Here is a 19,013-nt window from a genome sequence, read left to right as displayed (position 1 = left end):
GGACTCGCAGGATTCCTTGGCAAGGAGCATCTAGCAAAGGCCCAGCCTCGGACTGCAAACAAAGGCCATCCTGAGGCAGGAGCCGTCGGCTCCCAGAGGACCGTGGACAATTAATGGTCTGAATAAAAATCCAATTAGCCTGCCAGGGAGAACAGGAGTCCACAACCCCACGCGGCCGTGAGATATAAAAGCGGCTTCACTCTCCTCCTGCCCTTGGGGGCGGAAGTACGCACAGGTGCTCCCCGCGGGCCCGGGTCTCGCAGAGCCGGATGGAAATAATCAAATGTTGCACTCAAGCATTCAAACAGGTTTCTGCTCAGCCCGGGGCCGGCCCCAGGCCCCAGAGGCTCCACCGACACTTAATTACCTCGGATCTAACTGAAGCCCCCAAAACAGACAACGAGGCTGTAGGACCCTCTCCCCTTCTCTCCCCTTCACCACTGAACCGTGCAAGAGTCTCCGATCCAGCCCCAGCCGGTGTGGCTCAATGGATGGAGCATCGGCCTGCAGACTGAAAGGTCCCGGGTTCAATTCCGGTCAAGGGCACATGCCTGGGTTGCGGGCTCGATCCCCAGTGAGGCGTGCAGGAGGCAGCCAATCAATGATTCTCTCTCATCATTGATGTTTCTATCTCTCTCTCCCTCTCCCTTCCTCTCTGAAATCAATAAACATATATTTATTAAAAACAAAAACAAAAACAAGAGTCTCCGACCCAGAATGAGAGAGTAACCCATTTCCGCAGTCGGCCCCTGGGTCTGTCTCTGGTTGCACGCAGGGAAACTTGGAGAAGCCTCCACGTACCCGGATGGCGAAGTAGTTCACGCCGTACATCTCCAGGTCCTGCGCTATCTTCAAATATTCCATCTCGGCTTCGTCCCTGTGGGGAAATGAAAGACACCGTCCCTGGAGCTGAGAGAGGAAACTGGAGGGCAGGCGCACACCACGCCGGGTGCTCACGCGAGCCAGAGCAGAGCCCAGCCACGCTCTTCCCGACCCGGAGTCTGTGCTACACGGCGAGGTCCAGCAGGATCTCCCATCCGCATCAACAGACGGGAACAGCCCCGGCCGGTCTGGCTCAGTGGACAGAGCGTCAGCCTGCGGACTGAAGGGTCCCGGGTTTGATTCCAGTCAAGGGCACATGCCCGGGTTGCGGGCTCGATCCCCGGTAGGAGGCGTACAGGAGGCAGCCGATCAGTGATTCTCTCTCATCATTGATATTTCCATCTCTCTCTCCCTCTCCCTTCCTCTATGAAATCAATAAAAATATATTTTTTAAAAAAATGTTAAAGGGAATGAAAAGATGATCAATTCCTAAAGTGATCAGGGAAATGCTGAGTAATATTTAAGACACGTTTTACCTTTTAGATGATAAAAATTGGATTGATAAAAACAGGTGTTGCCCTAGCCAGTTTGCCTCAGTGGATAGAGCGTCGGCCTGTGGACCGAAGGGTCCCAGGTTCGATTCCGGCCAAGGGCACATGCCTGGGGTTGCGGGCTCGGTCCCCAGTAGGGGGCGTGCAGGAGGCAGCTGATCAGTGATTCTCTCTCATCATTGATGTTTCTATCCCTCTCTCTAAAATCAATAAAAATAATTAAAAAAAAAAAGCAGGTGTTGGGAAGACCTTGGCGGGGGCGGGGGGGGCGTGGAGACACTCAAACACTGCTGATGGGCATGTGAACAGGTACCCCCTCTTTGGGGGGCAATTTGGCGGCGCCTGTCAAAACTCAAAATGCATCCTGTGACTCAGCAACTCTTCTAAGGAATCCGCAGGCAGACCACGCAGACCATTATGTAACGATATAACGCGGGACACACCGCGGCACGCTTTGTAAAAGTGAAAAACCTCTAGCTACTCCAGATGCCACCGGTAGAGAAATCAGCGCAGAAGCTGTGGGGTGTCTCTCTACGGTGGAATTCTGAGAAGGGAACGAAATCACCAACGAATACCCCGGCAGGCGGGAAGTAGCCTCGCTCACAAGCGCTGGGAAAAGGATTCCTACAAAACCGAACATACTCCCAGCTCTCTCTTCTCTTTCATATCCTCCAGTAATGCACCTGGTTCCACAAGCACGTCCTCGTGTTGTAGTTTGTTTAAAAAAAAAAAAAAAAAAAAAAAAAGCCCATAAAAAAATAGAAACCAGAAAGGAAGCCACCTCACCTGGCCCGGCCTCGGTGCTCCGCGTACCAGGCTGTGATCCTCTCCTCCCACATTTCCGGAGTCATCTGATACAGATTTATTACCTGGCGAAATAGAGGGCAACATAAAAAACAAAAAAAAAACAAAAAACCCACACACGGAGGTTCGGTATTGTGTGCCATGCTTATCATGACGCATCACTTCGACAGAACAGCACGGCTGTTTTCAAAAAGCCACTCTCAGGGAGCCCGTCGCTCGCAGGGGTGGGCGTGTCAACGGGCACCATTCAGTCTGAGTCGCAACTTCAGGCCTAGGTGCCTGCCTTGCCGGGCAGGGCCCCCCCCTTCCTGGGCTGTGTGTCCCAGAGAGAGGACCTCAGTAGTCTCGGGCTCACTGATCTGGGGCCGGCCAGCCGAGCAGGCTGCGTGTGCTACGGCCTCCGCCTGCACAGAAGCCGTCAGTGGAGCGGGGAAAGGCAGGCCCAGAAGGTGAGGATCGGGCCTGTGTTCCAAGTGACGGACGAGTGGAGCTATCAAATCAGAAGCAGCAAAAGGGAGGGAGGGAGGGCCTGCTTCTGCAGCTCATGAACGAGACGGACAACCACCCAGGATTTAAAACTACAACGCTCACCCCTAACTCGTCTCCTCTACGTGCCCCACGCGGCTCCTAAGTGCTCGGCTCCCTGGCCTGCACGTGTGCTGCTCCACGCTCCGTCCCAGGAATCACGGACGCTCACCAACCTTTAACGAAAGGACCGTTTGGCCCTAGCCGGTTTGGCTCAGTGGATAGAGCGTCGGCCTGCTGGGACTAAAGGGTCCCAGTTCGATTCCGGCCAGGGGCACATGCCCGGGTTATGGGCTCGATAGGAGGCAGCCAATTGATGGCTCTCTCTCATCATTGATGTTTCTACCCCTCTGGCTCTCTCCCTTCCTCTCTGAAATCAATAAAAATATATTTGAAAAAAAAAAAAAAAAAAAAAGGGACCGTTTGCAGGCCATGCGAGTCCTGGCAGCCCCAAACTCATTGCGTGAACCTTCCCTTTTTTAATATTCTTAACAGAAATTCCATACTCTTTACTCAAGATCGATTACAGCCCGGCCGGCGTGGCTCAGTGGTTGAGTGTCGACCTGTGAACCAGGAGGTCACGGTTCGATTCCCGGTCAGGGCACATTGCCCGGGTTGCGGGTTCAATCCCCAGTGGGGGGACGCGCAGGAGGCAGCCAATCAATAATGCTCTCTCATCATTGATGTTTCTACCTCCCTCTCCCTCTCCCTTCCTCTCTGAAATGAATAAGAATAAATATATTTTTTAAATTAAAAAGAAAGATTGATGACAAAACATCTATAGTAACGTTCTTGCCACGTCCTTCCATTATTCCTTCAGGTCCTTCCGTTTGCTTCCCTACAGGCCACACATCTGCGATCCCTCCCCAAACAGGGAATGGAATGCCTTACCCTTTTCGGAAGCAATTCCTCTTGGGCCAAAAATCCCCGCTTGTGAACAGAGGGGTCGTAGTCGCCGTACTGGGGAGAGAAGAGAGAGAGAGAAAGCGGGCGATTGAGATTCGAGAGACAACTGTCATTTTCTGAACAGCTGGACTCCAGCTCCATTCCCTCCCAGCTCCAGGGAGCAATTCAATCCCAATGACAAGTCAAGATTTCAACCTTGCTGGTGTGTGATCCCCGAGTGAAAATTCAAAGCTGATTACATCTCTGGACGTGGCGGCGTAATCCCTGCGGGCGACGCGCTAATGAAAATGTGACATTCGCCGGGAAAGGGAGCTGTGGTTTCTAAACCGGCAGAGGAAGCAGTGGCTCCCGAAGCACGAGCTTCGGAAATAAAGCAACGAAACGAAAGGCGACCGTGGCCGTTGCGATGCGCCAGGTGTGATAAGAGCCTTTACCTGCTAATGGCTGCTAAGTGGCCGGTGGCCGGTGGCCGGAGCCGATGGCTCGGTGGGAGCTGGGAATACGGCTGGCGGCGTGTTTAATACCTTTCATTCAAGGCTCTGAAAAAAAACGCTCGGGGAAGATGGGATGCCAGCGCTGTCACTCACGTTGGTCATCCAGACAAAGACACGTGTGAAAGGTGACCTGGCTTTCCTAAAGCTGCGGCGCAGGTCACCGGCGGGCCAGACACGGGCCCTGCACGGCAATGTGTTCTCCCAGGATAGGAACGCGGAGATGTGCTTTCCGACTTAAGAAAAATAATCCTTTTCTTTCTCAGGACACCTAAGTCTGCCCAGGGAATAATAATAATACAAAGAAATGATGGAATTTTAAAACGGAAAGGAACGAGGAAACCTAGAGAAGAATATAAAAATCAAAGCCCGTCTCTCGTCCATCAGCATTCAGTGGCTTTTCTTGAGACCAAACCCACAACGCTCGGTATTTCAGGAGAATCTTCTATAAACGTGCATCCCGTTTAGCCACCAACAATGAGAAAACAAAGAAAGGTCGCGTGCAAGCTGTTAGGGTCCGCACACCACTAACTGGGGCCAGGATGTGGCCCGCCCTCTCATTCCCAAAGAGCCTCCAGTGGGACCCCTGGCGTGTTTTCCAAATGAAGTCACACCCCCAGCAACAGACACTCCACCCGCGGGGTGGAAAGATGGTTTCTCAGCAACCTTAACGCATGCTTCATTCCCACACCACCCTACTGTAGCAGCCCCGAGAATTACTCTTTCTCAGGAATCTCGTCATTATCTGACGAGCAGGGGATGGTGTTGCATTGTCTTCTGAGTGTTAACTGAATTGACCTGTCAAATTTAAACGTTTAAGATATGCCTCAGGTTTCGTAACCCCCTCTATTTCTAAAACGTCCAGGGGCCTGGTTGGTCCCGCCCTCTGAGAGGCCCAGGGATGGAGTAAGTCAGGAACTCTGAGCTTGAAATGCACTGTCTCGGGAGGCGGGCTGCTTAAGGTTCAACCCCAGCTCTTTCACGCATTAGCTGCGACCGTGGGAACCCTGTGACTCGGTTTTCTCATCTGTAAAATGGGGATGATAACAGTATTTGCCTTGTTACAGGACTCCTACGGGGATTCAGTGACATCACACCCATGACGTTTAAAACACCATGGCTGATGCCGAAACCGGTTCGGCTCAGTGGATAGTGCGTCGGCCTGCGGACTGAAGGGTCCCGGGTTCGATTCCGGTCAAGGGCATGTACCTTGGTTGCGGGCACATCCCCAGTGGAGGGTGTGCAGGAGGCAGCTGATCAATGTTTCTCTCTCATCAATGTTTCTAGCTCTCTATCCCTCTCCCTTCCTCTCTGTAGAAAATCAATAAAATATATTTAAAAAAAAAAACACACGATGGCTGACACACAGCACTCAGTACAACCTGACGTTAACCGATAAAAGCTCAAGCTGTGTCACCTCTCGGCATGTTTCCTAAACTCATCAAATGAGAGCGCCGGTCCTAAAGGGTTTGAAGTGGGGGCTGCAGAGTGCGTCCCCGCTGTGGCCTTGAGTAAGGCACCCCTCCCCCCCCCTCTAAACCTCCACTTCCTCATCTGAAAAGCAAGGGTCCTAACATTGCCTGCCTCACGGTGGGTGATGAGGATGAAGTAAGACAATCCGGGTAAGCACTCTGCGTCGGGCCTGGCTCCTAGTCACGATGTCACGTGTTGTTATTGTTAACTTCTCTCCGTGGTTCAGAATGACACCGGTCACTGCCTGCCTCTATGATCTTTTTACTCATTACTATTATTGATTTCAGAGAGGAAGGGAGAGGGAGAGAGAAACATCAACGATGAGCCCTGGCTGGTTTGGCTCCGTGGATAGAGAGCGTCAGCCTGCGGACTGAAGGGTCCCAGGTTCGATTCCGGCCAGGGGCACATGCCTGAGTTGCGGGCTCGGTCCCCAGTAGGGGGCGTGCAGGAGGCAGTCAATCAATGATTCTCTCTCATCATTGATGTTTCTATCGCTCTCTCCTTCTTCCTTCTTCTCTAAAATCAATAAAGTATATTTTTTAAAAAAAAAAAAAAAAAGAAAAGAAAGAAACATCAATGATGAGAGAGAATCACTGATCGGCCGCCTCCCCACTCGCCCAGTGGGGGATCGAGCCCGCAACCTGCAACCCTCTATCCACTGAGCCAAACCAGCTAGATTTTTCAAGGGGTAGGATGCTGAAGAAAGCCCTGCTCGTGGCATTGGCATGCCTCTCAGGAGTGCCGACCGGACTGTAATGCACAAGTAAGCAGATATGCAGAGTTCAGGTTGTAAATCCAGGTTCCAAAGGCTTGTAAGATTAACGACCCACATTATCATACTGAGCTCCCGGCGACTCCGCTGATCAAATAGGTTACGTCTGAGCAATGCAGAGGCAGCAAAGACTCAGCTAACAGAGCCCGGGCTAACTCCACTTGCCACATGAAAGCCGCCTTGATGTGTGAGTCGGCTCTTAAATGAGCCTTTAAGACACAAAAGAAGAAGAAAAGCCTTAGGTTGCGGCAGCTGGTGAAGGTAAAGGGAAGTCGTGCCGCAGCGCAGGCAGAGCTCGTGGTCCTCCGCCTTTTATGTACAAAAGCATCCGGAGACTGTAGCCAGGGACCGAGTTTCCTGCGGAGCCAACGACGCTGGGGTTTCAAGTCTCTGTGCCCAGCTTTATGCTCGTAATTTGTATTCTTGGGTTCGAAAACAACACAACAAGAAACTCGTGAAGTTACAGAAACTTCAGGCCCCACGAAACCTGGGTCCACCCCTGATATGAGCCGACGGAATTTAAATTCAAGACAGGAGTTCACCGTTTATGGGGTTCTGGGAATCCATTCTTACGTGAAGCAGATATTGAATATCCTTCTGGAGGTTAAATGTCCTCCGCTGCCTGTATGCATGGAAAATTAGACAAATCGCTCTGAACAGGATCTCACCAAACATGAAAGATTTCATCAATACACATACCGCGGAAATAATCAGATCCCTACCGCACGCACCTCAGTCGCTAGAACACAGGTGGATTAAAGCCTTAAGCCATCAACGAAAAGCCATCAAAATACCAGGACAAAATGTAGAAGGACATGTGTATAATAATGGTGGGTGAAGCCATTCTAAAGAGTCACTCCAAACATCAAAAGATTGACAGTCTGACACATTAAAAAAAAAAAAAAGAAAAGATAAAAGGTTAATACCCATCATAAACGGAGCTCCTATAAATCAACGAGAAAAAGATAAACAGCAGAGGAGAAAAATGGGCAAATCATAAACACCAGACTCACAGAGGAAAGTAAATCTACGAAAAGACGCTCAGCCCCAACGGTAAGCAAGGAAATGAAAATTTTGAAAAATCTTTTTTTTTTCTTTCTTCTGTCAGATTAGCAAACACGTAGAAGACTGACAGCGTGAGGATGTGGAGAACAGGTATCCTCACACACCTGGAAGCTATATTGGAGGGCAATGTGGCCACACCTATTTTTTCTTTAATTGAGATAAAATTTACGTGCATACGACCCACCATTTGCAGCGTCTAATTTCGTGGTTTCCAGCATATTCAGAATGTTGTGCAACGCTCACCACTATCTAATTCCAGAACAATTCTATTGCCCCAAAGGACATCCCGTACCCATTAGCAGTGACTCCCGATTTCCTCCCCCCATCCCATCGCCACCCTCAGATCTGCTTCCTGTCTCTACGGAGCTGCCCACAGTGCACATTTCATAGGATTGGAACCACCCCATCCGCGGCCCTCGCGTCATGGTTTAAGTTTTAAATGTTCTTATCTTTCGACCCAGTTATGCCGTTTCTTGGTATTGATCAGAGAAACTGTTCATGTGCTCACATTCACGGATGTTCGCTACATCCGTCCAAATAACTGAAGAATAATAGAAAGAAAAACAAACCTAAATATCTCCCAATAAAGAGAGATTTAAACAACCTGGAGTCCCTCCTTTTTATGAAATACTAGAGGGGCGTTCCTCAGCCCGGCCTGCACTCTCTTCAATCCGGGACCCCTCGGGGGATATCCGACTGCCGGTTTAGGCCCGATCCCACAGTCAGACATCCCTCTCACAATCCGGGACCACTGGCTCCTAACTGCTCGCCTACCTGCCTAATTGCCCCTAATGACTCTGCCTGCCGGCCTGATAGCCCCCAACTGTCCCCCCACCGCTGGCCCGATTGCCCCCAACTCCCCCCCCCCCCTGCTGGCCCGATTGCCCCCAACTCCCCCCCCTGCTGGCCCGATCGCCCCCAACTGCCCCCCCGCCGCCGGCCTGATCACCCCCAACTGCCCCCTCCGCCCCCCGCCAGCCTGATCGCCCCCAACTGCCCCCCCCCACCGCTGGCCTGATCACCCCCAACTGCCCCCTCCGCCCCCCGCCAGCCTGATCGCCCCTAACCTCCTCTGCCTCGGCCCCGCCACCATGGCTTTGTCCGGAAGGTCTCCGGAAGGTCTCCTGGTCTAATTACCATATTACTCTGTTATTAGTATAGATGGCTCAGTGGTTTTAAAACATGAGATGGATCTCTCTGTTCTGGCAGTTTTCAGTGAAAAGGGCACATTGTTCGGGACTCTCTCTGGATTAGTCACCCAGAGCGAGGACTCAGGGGTTGGCGGGGTGTCTCCTCACCTGACCGGCCCCTCCCTCACCCATCGCTCTACAGAGGCCATGCCGATGCACACACCGTCCCGGCAGGCAAATGAGGAGCCTAAACGGCGCTGCTGTTGCATCCACGGGTTTATTCCTCCCTGTCAGTCTTACTTACGGGTTTGGAATGTTGCCTTACGGTCGCTCTAATTTCTCTTTCTCTTGATTACTAGTGAGATGGAACATTTTTTTTTGTTTTGTTTTTACTCATCATTCTCATTTTCTCTTGTTTAAAGTGCCTGTGGTTCACACGCCTGGCGCCCATTTTTCTGCTGCCTCTTTCTTATAAACGGGAAGAGTTCCCTACGTTCAGGGATATGGATGTAATTCTACCTCTAGAAACCTACCTTAAGGGGAGAAAGCTTTTGCACATTTATACCAGGAATCGCATAAAGGGATTTTCAGTAAAGCGCTGTTGGAAAAGCAGGAACTAAACCTACCTCTTCCTCAGAAGGGAGGAGGGATAAAGTAGGTTTATTTGTCAATGGTTCCGATACAGCGGTTAGAACTAATGGGCTGAATCTATACATAGAACACAGATACATCTTAAAACCAACATGGAGTGGGGAAAAGAGCATTTTGTAAAAAGGAGGTGCGGAAAAGATAAGCAGAGGGAAGCATCTTTTGTATCAACCTTTACCTCCTGGGGTTTTTTTAAGTCAGCACCTCCCCCAACCCCCTCCCTCCTCCCCCCCCTCCAACTCACCACTGCCCGAGGTGTGAGCCTCATTCACAGTCTCACACCGGGAGGACCCCAGTCTGCTAAAAGGGCTCCCTGTTTCCAAACTTGCCTCCCCCTCCAATATGTCCTTCAGCAAGCCGCCAAAAATCTGCCTAAAATACAAACCTATCACTGGCTCTTTATCACCCACAGGACAAAGTTAAGACCTTTTAGGATGTGGCCCCCTGCCGACCTTTCCAGCCTCATCTCTTGCCACCCTCTACGTGTATCTCACATACACCCAACTTCTTAATTGCTTCCTGGCACCCTGTCCCTAATCTGTCCCAAAGAATACTGACTAAGAAACATCAGTCTCCTCTCCCGCCCTTCTTTTCTCTGAACCCTAGGAGTCGGCAGGCCAGCACTGCAAAACTGATAAAACTATATACCCCTCTCTCCCAAAGTCATGTCTAACGCGCACACATTTCAGACGCCAAACTGCCGACATACAATCCAACAGGTGGCTTTAGGACACGGCGAGACGGTTTGCCGGGCCCCGTGACTGAACCAAAAACCCAGCCCATACTTTTGATTCATCTGTAACTCAAACCCCAACCAAGAAGTGTGCTTCTTGTCAACTGAACCATATGATCACTATTTGTATTTTTACTTGGAGGGTAATTGTTTCTTTATGCTTCGGAATTAACTGTGTGTATATCATGCAAACAGCTAAAACACTGTAATGAACAGATTGGTGGGTAATCACAGTCCGTGTGCTAATGAGCTCAATTCCCTTTCCCCTCCACACTTCTAAAGCTCCTTTCCGTCTCAGAAAGGCCGTGGAAGAAAACAAACTGAACATGATGGAAGGAACCAGGGGGATTTACCGAAAAGTCTGGACTAACTAATGTGACCATACGAATGAATCTGGGATTTTAAAAAATATATATTTTTATTGATTTCAGAGAGGAAGGGAGAGGGAGAGGGAGACAGAAACATCAATGATGAGGGAGAATCATTGGCCGGCTGCCTCCTGCATGACCCCTACAGGGGGTCGCGCCCACAACCCGGGCATGTGCCCTGACCTGGAATCGAACCATAACCCCCTTGTGCACAGGTTGATACTCAACCACCGAGCCACGCCAGACGGGCTGAATCTGGGGTGTAGTGAACGGCATGTGTGCCGCCTGGAGACCTCCCTCAAGCAACAGACCTCGAGGGGCAAGAGCAAAGTGTGGAGTTAGGCAACCAGACCCCAGGTTTCCCACCCTGACTCCATTCTCTAGCTCCATTCTGCTTCAAATCCTGTCCACCGAGTTGCAGGCTACAAATTCCATTAAAAAAAAAAAAAAAAAAAATTAGCCTGGCCGGTGTGGGTCAGTGGTTGAGCTTCAACCTATGAACCAGGAGGTCACGGTTTGATTCCCAGTTGGGGCACATGCCCAGGTTGCAGGCTCGATCCCCACTGTGGGGCATGCAGGAGGCAGCCGATCAGTGATTCTCTCTGATCATTGATGTTTCTATCTCTCTCTACCTCTTCCCTCCTCTCTGAAATCAATGAACATTTTTAAAAAATTAATATAAAGTATTGTGACTTTAGACAAATTATTACTCCTTTCTGAGCCTTAAATTCGTCACCTATAAAACAGGCATGATACTTTCAAGCCCTGGCTTATGGCAAAGACTACACTGAGAATCGCACAAAATAGTCATGTTACAACACTTTGTAAAACGACAAAACACTACAGGCATCTACGATCTTATAAATACTCTAATCAGAAATACCCTCTTAATATTAACCAGCAGTCCTGGAAACTGGGAGCATGTTAAAATAACCCCTCGTTTCCCAAATGCAGACTCCAAGTCATAGATTCGCTTTATTTGTGAGATCCCGAGAATTTGCACCGGAAAAAAAAACACACAAAAAAACACAGACCATCCTCCTCCATATGAGCCACATATGTGCTCTGTGAATCACTTTCATCTCTAAATTAGCAGGGCTTTCCTACAGTGAAATCTGTGTAAGCAAACATCTGCTGGTTCCCAGACACGTTTCCGTCCCTCCCGCCACACACACACACACACACACACACACACACACACACACACACACACGTGGCCTTTGAATGTGTGGCCCAAAATCCATGCAAAGAAAACGAAGCCTCTGAGATGGAAACCCTTCAAGGAGAGAGGCGGTGGGTGTCCTTGCGCGCTGGGGCCTCCTCGCAGCTGGAGAGAGAGCGTGCTCAACAGAACTCCGTTCCGGGCCAGGAAGTGCTCGGGTTTAATGAGAGTGACAATGACTGCTTCATCACTGTCAGGGTGAGACTGATTGAAAGGGCACATTTTTCCTGTTATTAATATTCTTAATCAAAGCATAAAAGGAAGCATATGTCTTCGTTGAATCAAGGCCCATTTTTCTGTGGGTCTTTTTTTTTTTTTTTCCCCCCCAATGACTCATTTCTCTGGGCAGTGGAAGAGGGGGAGGCACAAAATGTAACCCCAGGGCCATGAATTCTGCTTTTAGCTTTACCCCACGGTTGCCCGAACGACCTTGGGCACATGGCTTTCGTCTGTGCTGTGACAGAATCAACACCCACTCATTCAGGCCGGTGAGCACTCTGCAGCCATTAGCCCAGTCGCCAGATGACTCCGAGTCATCGAGTGACTCCCGGGGCTCGTCCGTCTGACTAGCATGTACAGACTCTTTTCTCCTCCAAGTGACAGGCGCTAACCGCTTACTTCCTGACTTTGACCTGAAATCGCATTAAGCTCCTCCAGAAAAAGTAGGCTAAGAAGCGAAGAGCGTCTTATTCACTTTGGTAACACGGCAGGGATATGGCGTCCGGGGACACCTCTAACTGCAAAGGAAAACGCTAGCAGAAGGCGATACAAAAATCACAAAAGTAATCAAGATGCCCTAATTCCGGAACTTCTTTACGTGGCGGTGAAAGGTCGTGAGTGAGCAGAGGGGACGAGAGAAAGCGGCACGTGACGCAAGTGGAAATCGGGGGGACCTCAGGCCCCCTGGGCTGGCCCTGTCATTGGTCTTCTAGAAACAGGGAGGACAAAAAACACAAGATCACGGGTCTCCCTTTCCTGCCGTTCTCAATCACTGCAAAGCCCTTCTGCTAACCAGACAGCTCAGCTGGGCTCAGCGGCCAAAGAGCCGCAGTGCCCAGCCGTGAGCAGGGTGGCGTGCCCATCGGGGTGGATGGAGCGGGCCACTCTCTAGGGGATGTTGAGGACCCCGTCCCACAGGGCTGCTGGTCCACAGAGGATGAGTTTGCAGTGAGGACCTGGGCCTTTCTGACCTAAGACCACGTTTGACCCAAGCTGGAGATGGTAAATTCCTTTTTCCTGGTTAATACTAAGAGAGGTTGGGCCTAGCCGGCATGGTTGAGCGTCACCCTATGAACCAGGAGGTCACGGTTCGATATCCGGACAGGGCACATGCCCGGGTTGCGGGCTCCATCCCCAGTGGGGGGCATGCGGGAGGCAGACGATCAATGATTCTCTCTCATCATTGATGTTTCTATCTCTCTCTCTCTCTCCCTCTCCCTTCCTCTCTGAAATCAACAAAAACATATTTTAAAAGAAAGAAAAGGAAAAAAGAAAAAGAAAAAGGTTCAGTAAGTGTAAGAAACCACGTGTGCACAATGAGATCACAAAGAAAAGTTATCAAGCTACACACTTACTTGTACACACACACACACACACACACATGCTCACGAGATCATACAGACATGAGACTTGCTTCCCCCCAGACCCTCCCCCCTTGCTGGGGAAAGCCTCCCTAAAGTCTAGAAAACCCCAAGAAACAGACGATTGGCGGGACCCCGCACGACACGTGCCTGCCCCACAAAACTGCGTTTTTCTCCTTGGAGCCTACCTTGGCCTGGACGGCGTACGAAGCCAGCAGCACAGAAGCCTCGGGAGGGCAGTAGATCTTCTCATCCAAGATCTGCTTCTTTACCTGAAAGGGGCGACAGGGGACACGTGGCCGTGAGCCGCGCCGCTGGTCACGGCGGGCAGCCGCAGGGCGTCCTGATGCGGGCCGCCTGCCAAGCCGGCCTGCTAATGACTCCGACAAAAGGGTATGGTTTCTTTTTATTTTATGGCTGCGGCCGGGCCGGGAGCTCAGGCGCTGAGAAGTTATTGGTGAGACGGCCGTGCATGGAAACCCCTCATCGCTTCTGCCCACGGTCAGTAACCGAGATGAACCAAGTCTGGCTCAAGGGACAGAGCGTCGGCCTGCGGACCGAAGGGTCCCGGGTTCAATTCCGGTCAAGGGCACGTACCTCAGCTGCAGGCTCCTCCCCAGCCCGGGCCCCAGTCGGGGCTCGTGCAGGAGGCAACCGATCAATGTGTTTCTCTCACATCGATGTCTCTGTCTTTCCCTCTCTCTAAAAAAAAAAAAATCAATGGAAAAATATCCTCGGGTGAGGATTAACCGAGAGAGAGAAAAAAAAAAAATCAATGGAAAAATATCCTCGGGTGAGGATTAACCGAGAGAGAGAGAGAGAGAGAGAGAGAGAGAGAGAGAGAGAGAGAGACTAACATCTGGGCCGGGACAGAGGAGCAGCTCTGATGGGGACTGAGCCTCAGCCCCGCTGAGCACACGCTGCACCAGCGGGAATGACGTCTAATTTCTAGTCTGAACACAGGAGAAAAAGGCGGCGAGGCCACCGAGTTATGACTGCGGGGAACAAACCGTCACTTTCGATGCGGCCGCTCTAAGGAGAAAGGAAGCAATAAAGTGGGATCGATGAAACTGTTAAGCACACGTGAGGTCCAGGAAATATAACTCTTGGGCCGTAATGTTGAATGCACATATCTCACGGCACTTAATTTCTCAGGACGGTGATGTTCCCGACACAGCGGCGAGGGAGCCGCAGGGAGTGGGGGCAGCGAAATAAACACAACGGGAAAGCCAGCTCTCCCTTCACCGATGCCGACAGCCACCAGACCCACAAACGTCGTCAACTGCGCCCGGCTCGGCCGCGAAGACGCTCCGACGTTTCCGTGCGAGGGGACAGTACGCCAAAGGCGCGTGAGGGACGGGCACCGCTTCCCAGGGCTTACAAGGAGGCCATCTCCACAGCACGAGGGCCTTCTGGGGCCTGGGGGGGGCGGGGGGGGGCCTTCTGTGGTTTCCTCCAAAGCAGGGTGACTTCCTCGTCCTTTGGTTTCTTGACAAAGGGGGGAAAAGCCACACTACAGAAACGCTGAGAGGACGTCCCACTGAGCAGAAAGTGTTGGGATGGGGCCGTGGTTGGCAAACGGCGGCTCGCGAGCCACATGCGGCTCCTTGGCCCCGTGAGTGTGGCTCTTCCACAAAATACCGCGGCCTGGGCGAGTCTATTTTGAAGAAGTGGCATTAGGAGAAGTTTAAGCTGAAAAAATTTGGCTCTCAAAAGAAATTTCAATCGTTGTACTGATGATATTAGGCTCTGTTGACTAAGGAGTTTGCCGACCACTGGGATGGGGGAATACGTATGCATATATGTGCATTTGTGTGTATATATACATACATCCTTTTTTTTTTTTACTAACATTTTTTTGTAAAAAATTATTTGGAGGCCCTGGCCGGTGTGGCTCAGTGGACAGAGCATCGGCCCTCGGACTGAAGGGTCCCGGGTTTAATTCCAGTCAAGGGCACGCACCTCGGTTGCAGGTTCGATACTCAGCCCCAGTCTGGGCACATGCAGGAGGCAACTAATCGATGTGTCTCTCTCACATCGATGTTTCTCTCCACCTCCCTTCCACTCTCTCTAAAAATCAATGGAGCCCTAGCCAGCTTGGCTAATTGGGTAGAGTGTCAGCCTGCAGACCAAAGGGTCCTGGGTTCGATTCCGGTCAAGGACACGTACCTAGGTTGCAGGCTCCTCCCTGGACCGGGCCCTGGTCGGGGTGCGTGCAGGAGGCAACCAATCGATGTGTTTCTCTCACATCGATGTTTCTCTCTGTCTTTCCCTCTCTCTTCCACTCTCCCTAAACATCAATGGGAAAATATCCTCAGGTGAGGATTAACAAAACAAACGGAAAAAACATTTTTTTTGGGGGGGGATGCTATTAACTTAATATTTCCTGAATAAATGAATAGCCCGAGGCTCGAACTAATTTTTGAGCCTGGGCTACGTGACAGACCATCCACCGACTTCTGGGAGACGGTGTGATTGACACCCCGGCTGCACTCTTCCCCATGACTGACAGCGGGCACCTGCGGGCACACAAGCAGCTCCAGCGCCAATCACTGTAACCAACCCTGAACACCGGGGAAGCTCTGATCAAGCGGCAAAACGGACAAGGTTTTCATCCTCACACTAACCCACCCCCACCCCCCAGCCCCCACCGCGCCCTCGGTCGGCCAGCTAGCTGTCTTGGAACCTACAGTTAGCAACGGATCTCCTCACCCACCCAATGGTCGGCAAACCGCGGCTCGCGAGCCTCATGCGGCTCTTTGGCCCCTTGAGCGTGGCTCTCCCGCAAAATACCACGTGTGGGCGCGCACCTACAGTGCGATTGAAACTTCGTGGCCCATGCGCCGAAGTCCGTTTTCGGCCCGGGCGAGTCTATTTTGAAGAAGTGGCGTTAGAACACTCAAGGGGCCAAAGAGCCGCATGTGGCACGCGAGCCGCGGTTTGCCGACCGCTGTCCTAACCCCCTCAGTCTGGTTGAGGGATTACTTACGGAACGCCTACTGCGCCCTCCGTGGGCCTAGCGCCAGGGGTCCTCAAACTTTTTAAACAGGGGGCCAGTTCACTGTCCCTCAGACCGTTGGAGGGCCGGACTATAGTTTAAAAAAAAAAACTATGAACAAATTCCTATGCGCACTGCGGGCCCGGGACGCGTCGGCTGCTAAGCAGGACAGGCAGCGGCCCCCGGCGGGCCGGATCCATGTCCTCGGCGGGCCGCATGTGGCCCGCGGGCCGTAGTTTGAGGACGCCTGGGCCCTAGCCTTTAAGGAGCTCGTAACCGATGAGGGAGGAAGGGAGACCTGAGGCGATGACAGTCGGGGAGTAGCCCACAGTCAGGGAGTAGCATAAAGCATGACGGGCGAAGCTCCACGCGCGTGAATGAACCAGGTGGCGCTTCCGTCCTGGAGTCCTGCCTGAACGGGAACGGACGCTGAACTCCTGGGAGGACTGTTCTTTGTGAGCCTCTCTTCCGGCTCCCTGTGCAACGGCCGAGGGCTTTCGGCTCAGCGAGCAGAGAAACGCGATCTATCCTCAAAGAGTTTTCAATTGTTCGCCGTCACACGTTTGCCATTTCGCCTGACACCACTTCTCACCACTCCCATCTACTCCTATCCTAAAGGCGCTGTCCATGTCAGAACCGAAAGGACCGGCCTTCTGGAGCTGGGACCTTTTCACCACGTGAGGCCTTCCCGGTCAGCCCCGGGGACGCCACGGACAGGCTTGCTTCCTCGGGTCGCGTTAGCGCCTCTGCAACCACGCCCGAGTGCGCCTTCCCGGAGTGAGGAGCTACTGTACCTGCAGGAAGAATAAATGCTGCGTGATCTCCTGCACCAGCTCCTCCTCGGCGTTCTCGGGGTAAAACTTGGCCAGGAAGTGAAAGGTGACCGGCTCTTCCTTCGAAACATCATGATCCAGCACCTGCAGCATCGCAGAGCAAAAAACAAACAGGCTACGCTGGCACCTCTTCTCTCCCTGCCCGCCCCCCCGTACCCCTATTGAAGAACCTCTAGCAAGGAGCATATAAATATCTTTCCCCCTCTAAATTCATCACATGCCCGGCCGGTGTGGCTCAGTGGTTGAGCATCCACCTATGAACCAGGAGGTCCCGGTTCAATTCCGGTCAGGGGCACATGCCCGGGGTTGGGGACTCGATCCCCAGTGGGGGGCGTGCAGGAGGCAGCCGATCAATGACTCTCTTCTCATCACTGATGTTTCTCTCTCTCTCCCTCTCCCTTCCTCTCCGAAATCAATAAAAATATATATTTTTAAAAAGTAATAAATTCATCACATTTCCCAGAGGTTGTGATTAACAAGAGGCATTACTTCAAATGGCCTTTCTCAGTGGTCGGCAAACTCCTTCGTCAACAGAGCCAAATATCAACAGTACACGATTGAAATTTCTTTTGAGAGCCGAAAACCGACTTCTGCGCCTGGGCCATGAAGTTTCAATCGCCCTGTACGTGCGCGCCCGCCCGTGGTATTTTGTGGAAGAGCCACACTCAAGGGGCCAAAGAGCCGCATGTGGCTCGCGAGCCGCAGTTTGCCGACCACTGGCCTTTCTGAACCAAGCTAATTAATGTGTGCCCAAGGGGTAAGGAGAGCTAAGATTAAGGCACAAGTGTTCTCGAGGCCACAGAGGTCGTCAATAATTACAAATGTCTGACCCAGAGGTCTTGGGCTACTACCCTTTCTGGCAAGGGGAATGTTTTTTCTAATTTTTTTTTAAAGTAGTGGAATATTTATTCTCTTTTCTTGCTGCCAACAGCCCCCACCATTTAGGTCCATCTTCGAATGGAGCTTAGGATGATGAACTAAATCTCTGTCAAATCAGCTGAACACCAGCTAAGCAGGAGACGTGAGACGTGGTGTCCCCCGTGGCGACCCTGTGTTTCAAGGAACCTCCAGAGATAGCCCCACAAAAACACTTGAGCGCAGGCAGTAAAGCCACACGCCTTTCATCTTCCAGCAATCCCATCCACCCCCCGAAAAGCCTGCGCCATCTGCTCTCCAGAACGAATTTCCCTCCAGGCCATAAACCTGCCATGTGACAGGCTCCGAGTCCCCATTAACATGGGTCACGGTTGATTTCCTGCGAGCAGCAGGCATCCTGGCTCCTGACGCCCCCAGTCCGGTAGCCATTTGGCCAACACTCAGGGAGACGACTTAAATTCACCTTGCCGAGCCGAAACCTGTTTGGCTCAGTGGATAGAGCGTCGGCCTGCGGACTGAAGGGTCCCGGGTTCGATTCCGGGCAAGGGCATGTACCTTGGTTGTGGGCACATCCCCAGTGGGAGGTGTGCAGGAGGCAGCTGATCGATGTTTCTCTCTCATCGATGTTTCTAACTCTCTGTCCCTCTCCCTTCCTCTCTGTAAAAAAGCAATAAAATATATTTTTAAAAAAATAAAATAAAAATAAAAAAAATAAATGGACAGTCTTCCTTCATCACAGGGACCCCGGCACTCTTTATTCCTTAGATCGCGTGAATGGTTAGACTGAGTTGGGCCATGGTGTTTCTCAAAAAGACTTTTAGCCCAGCCAGCGTGGCTCAGTGGTTGAGCATTGACCTATGAACCTGGAGGTCACGGCACATGCCCCGGTTGGGGGCTCCATCCTCGGTGTGGGGGGGAGGGGGCGTGCAGGAGGCAGCCGATCAATGCTTCTCTCTCGTCATTGATGCTTCTGTCTCCCTCTCTCCCTCTCCCTTCCTCTCTGAAATCAATAAAAACGTATTTAAAATAAAATCTCATAAAGCACATGAGCCCCAAGAAAATCTTTCGACGACGTATATTCTAAGTAACGTTATGTCACTTTTATTCACAAAGCCTGATTCAGGGGTCCTCAAACTTTTTACACAGGGGGCCAGTTCACTGTCCCTCAGACCGATGGAGGGCCGGACTATAGTTTAAAAAAAAAACTATGAACAAA

General features: G+C 51.5%; 1 protein-coding gene across 2 annotated transcripts in view; it reads right to left on the bottom strand.

The window, feature by feature from the left end:
• The window catches only part of NF2 (NF2, moesin-ezrin-radixin like (MERLIN) tumor suppressor), a 79,451-nt gene that overhangs the window by 33,922 nt on the left and 26,516 nt on the right, over positions 1–19,013 (bottom strand). For both annotated transcript variants that reach the window (XM_080649840.1, XM_080649839.1), the window contains exons 3-7: positions 16,883–17,005; positions 13,279–13,362; positions 3,594–3,662; positions 2,160–2,242; positions 802–877 (exon numbers count right to left, since the gene is read on the bottom strand). In XM_080649840.1, the coding sequence (XP_080505966.1) occupies positions 802–877; positions 2,160–2,242; positions 3,594–3,662; positions 13,279–13,362; positions 16,883–17,005 (435 nt within the window). The remainder of the gene's footprint in view (positions 1–801; positions 878–2,159; positions 2,243–3,593; positions 3,663–13,278; positions 13,363–16,882; positions 17,006–19,013) is intronic.

The sequence above is a fragment of the Plecotus auritus genome (genome assembly GCF_963455305.1).
Source record: "Plecotus auritus genome assembly, chromosome: 13".
NCBI lineage: Eukaryota > Metazoa > Chordata > Mammalia > Chiroptera > Vespertilionidae > Plecotus > Plecotus auritus.
Note: the sequence above shows the minus strand (reverse complement) of the source record. Positions and strands in the feature narration are given on the sequence as shown.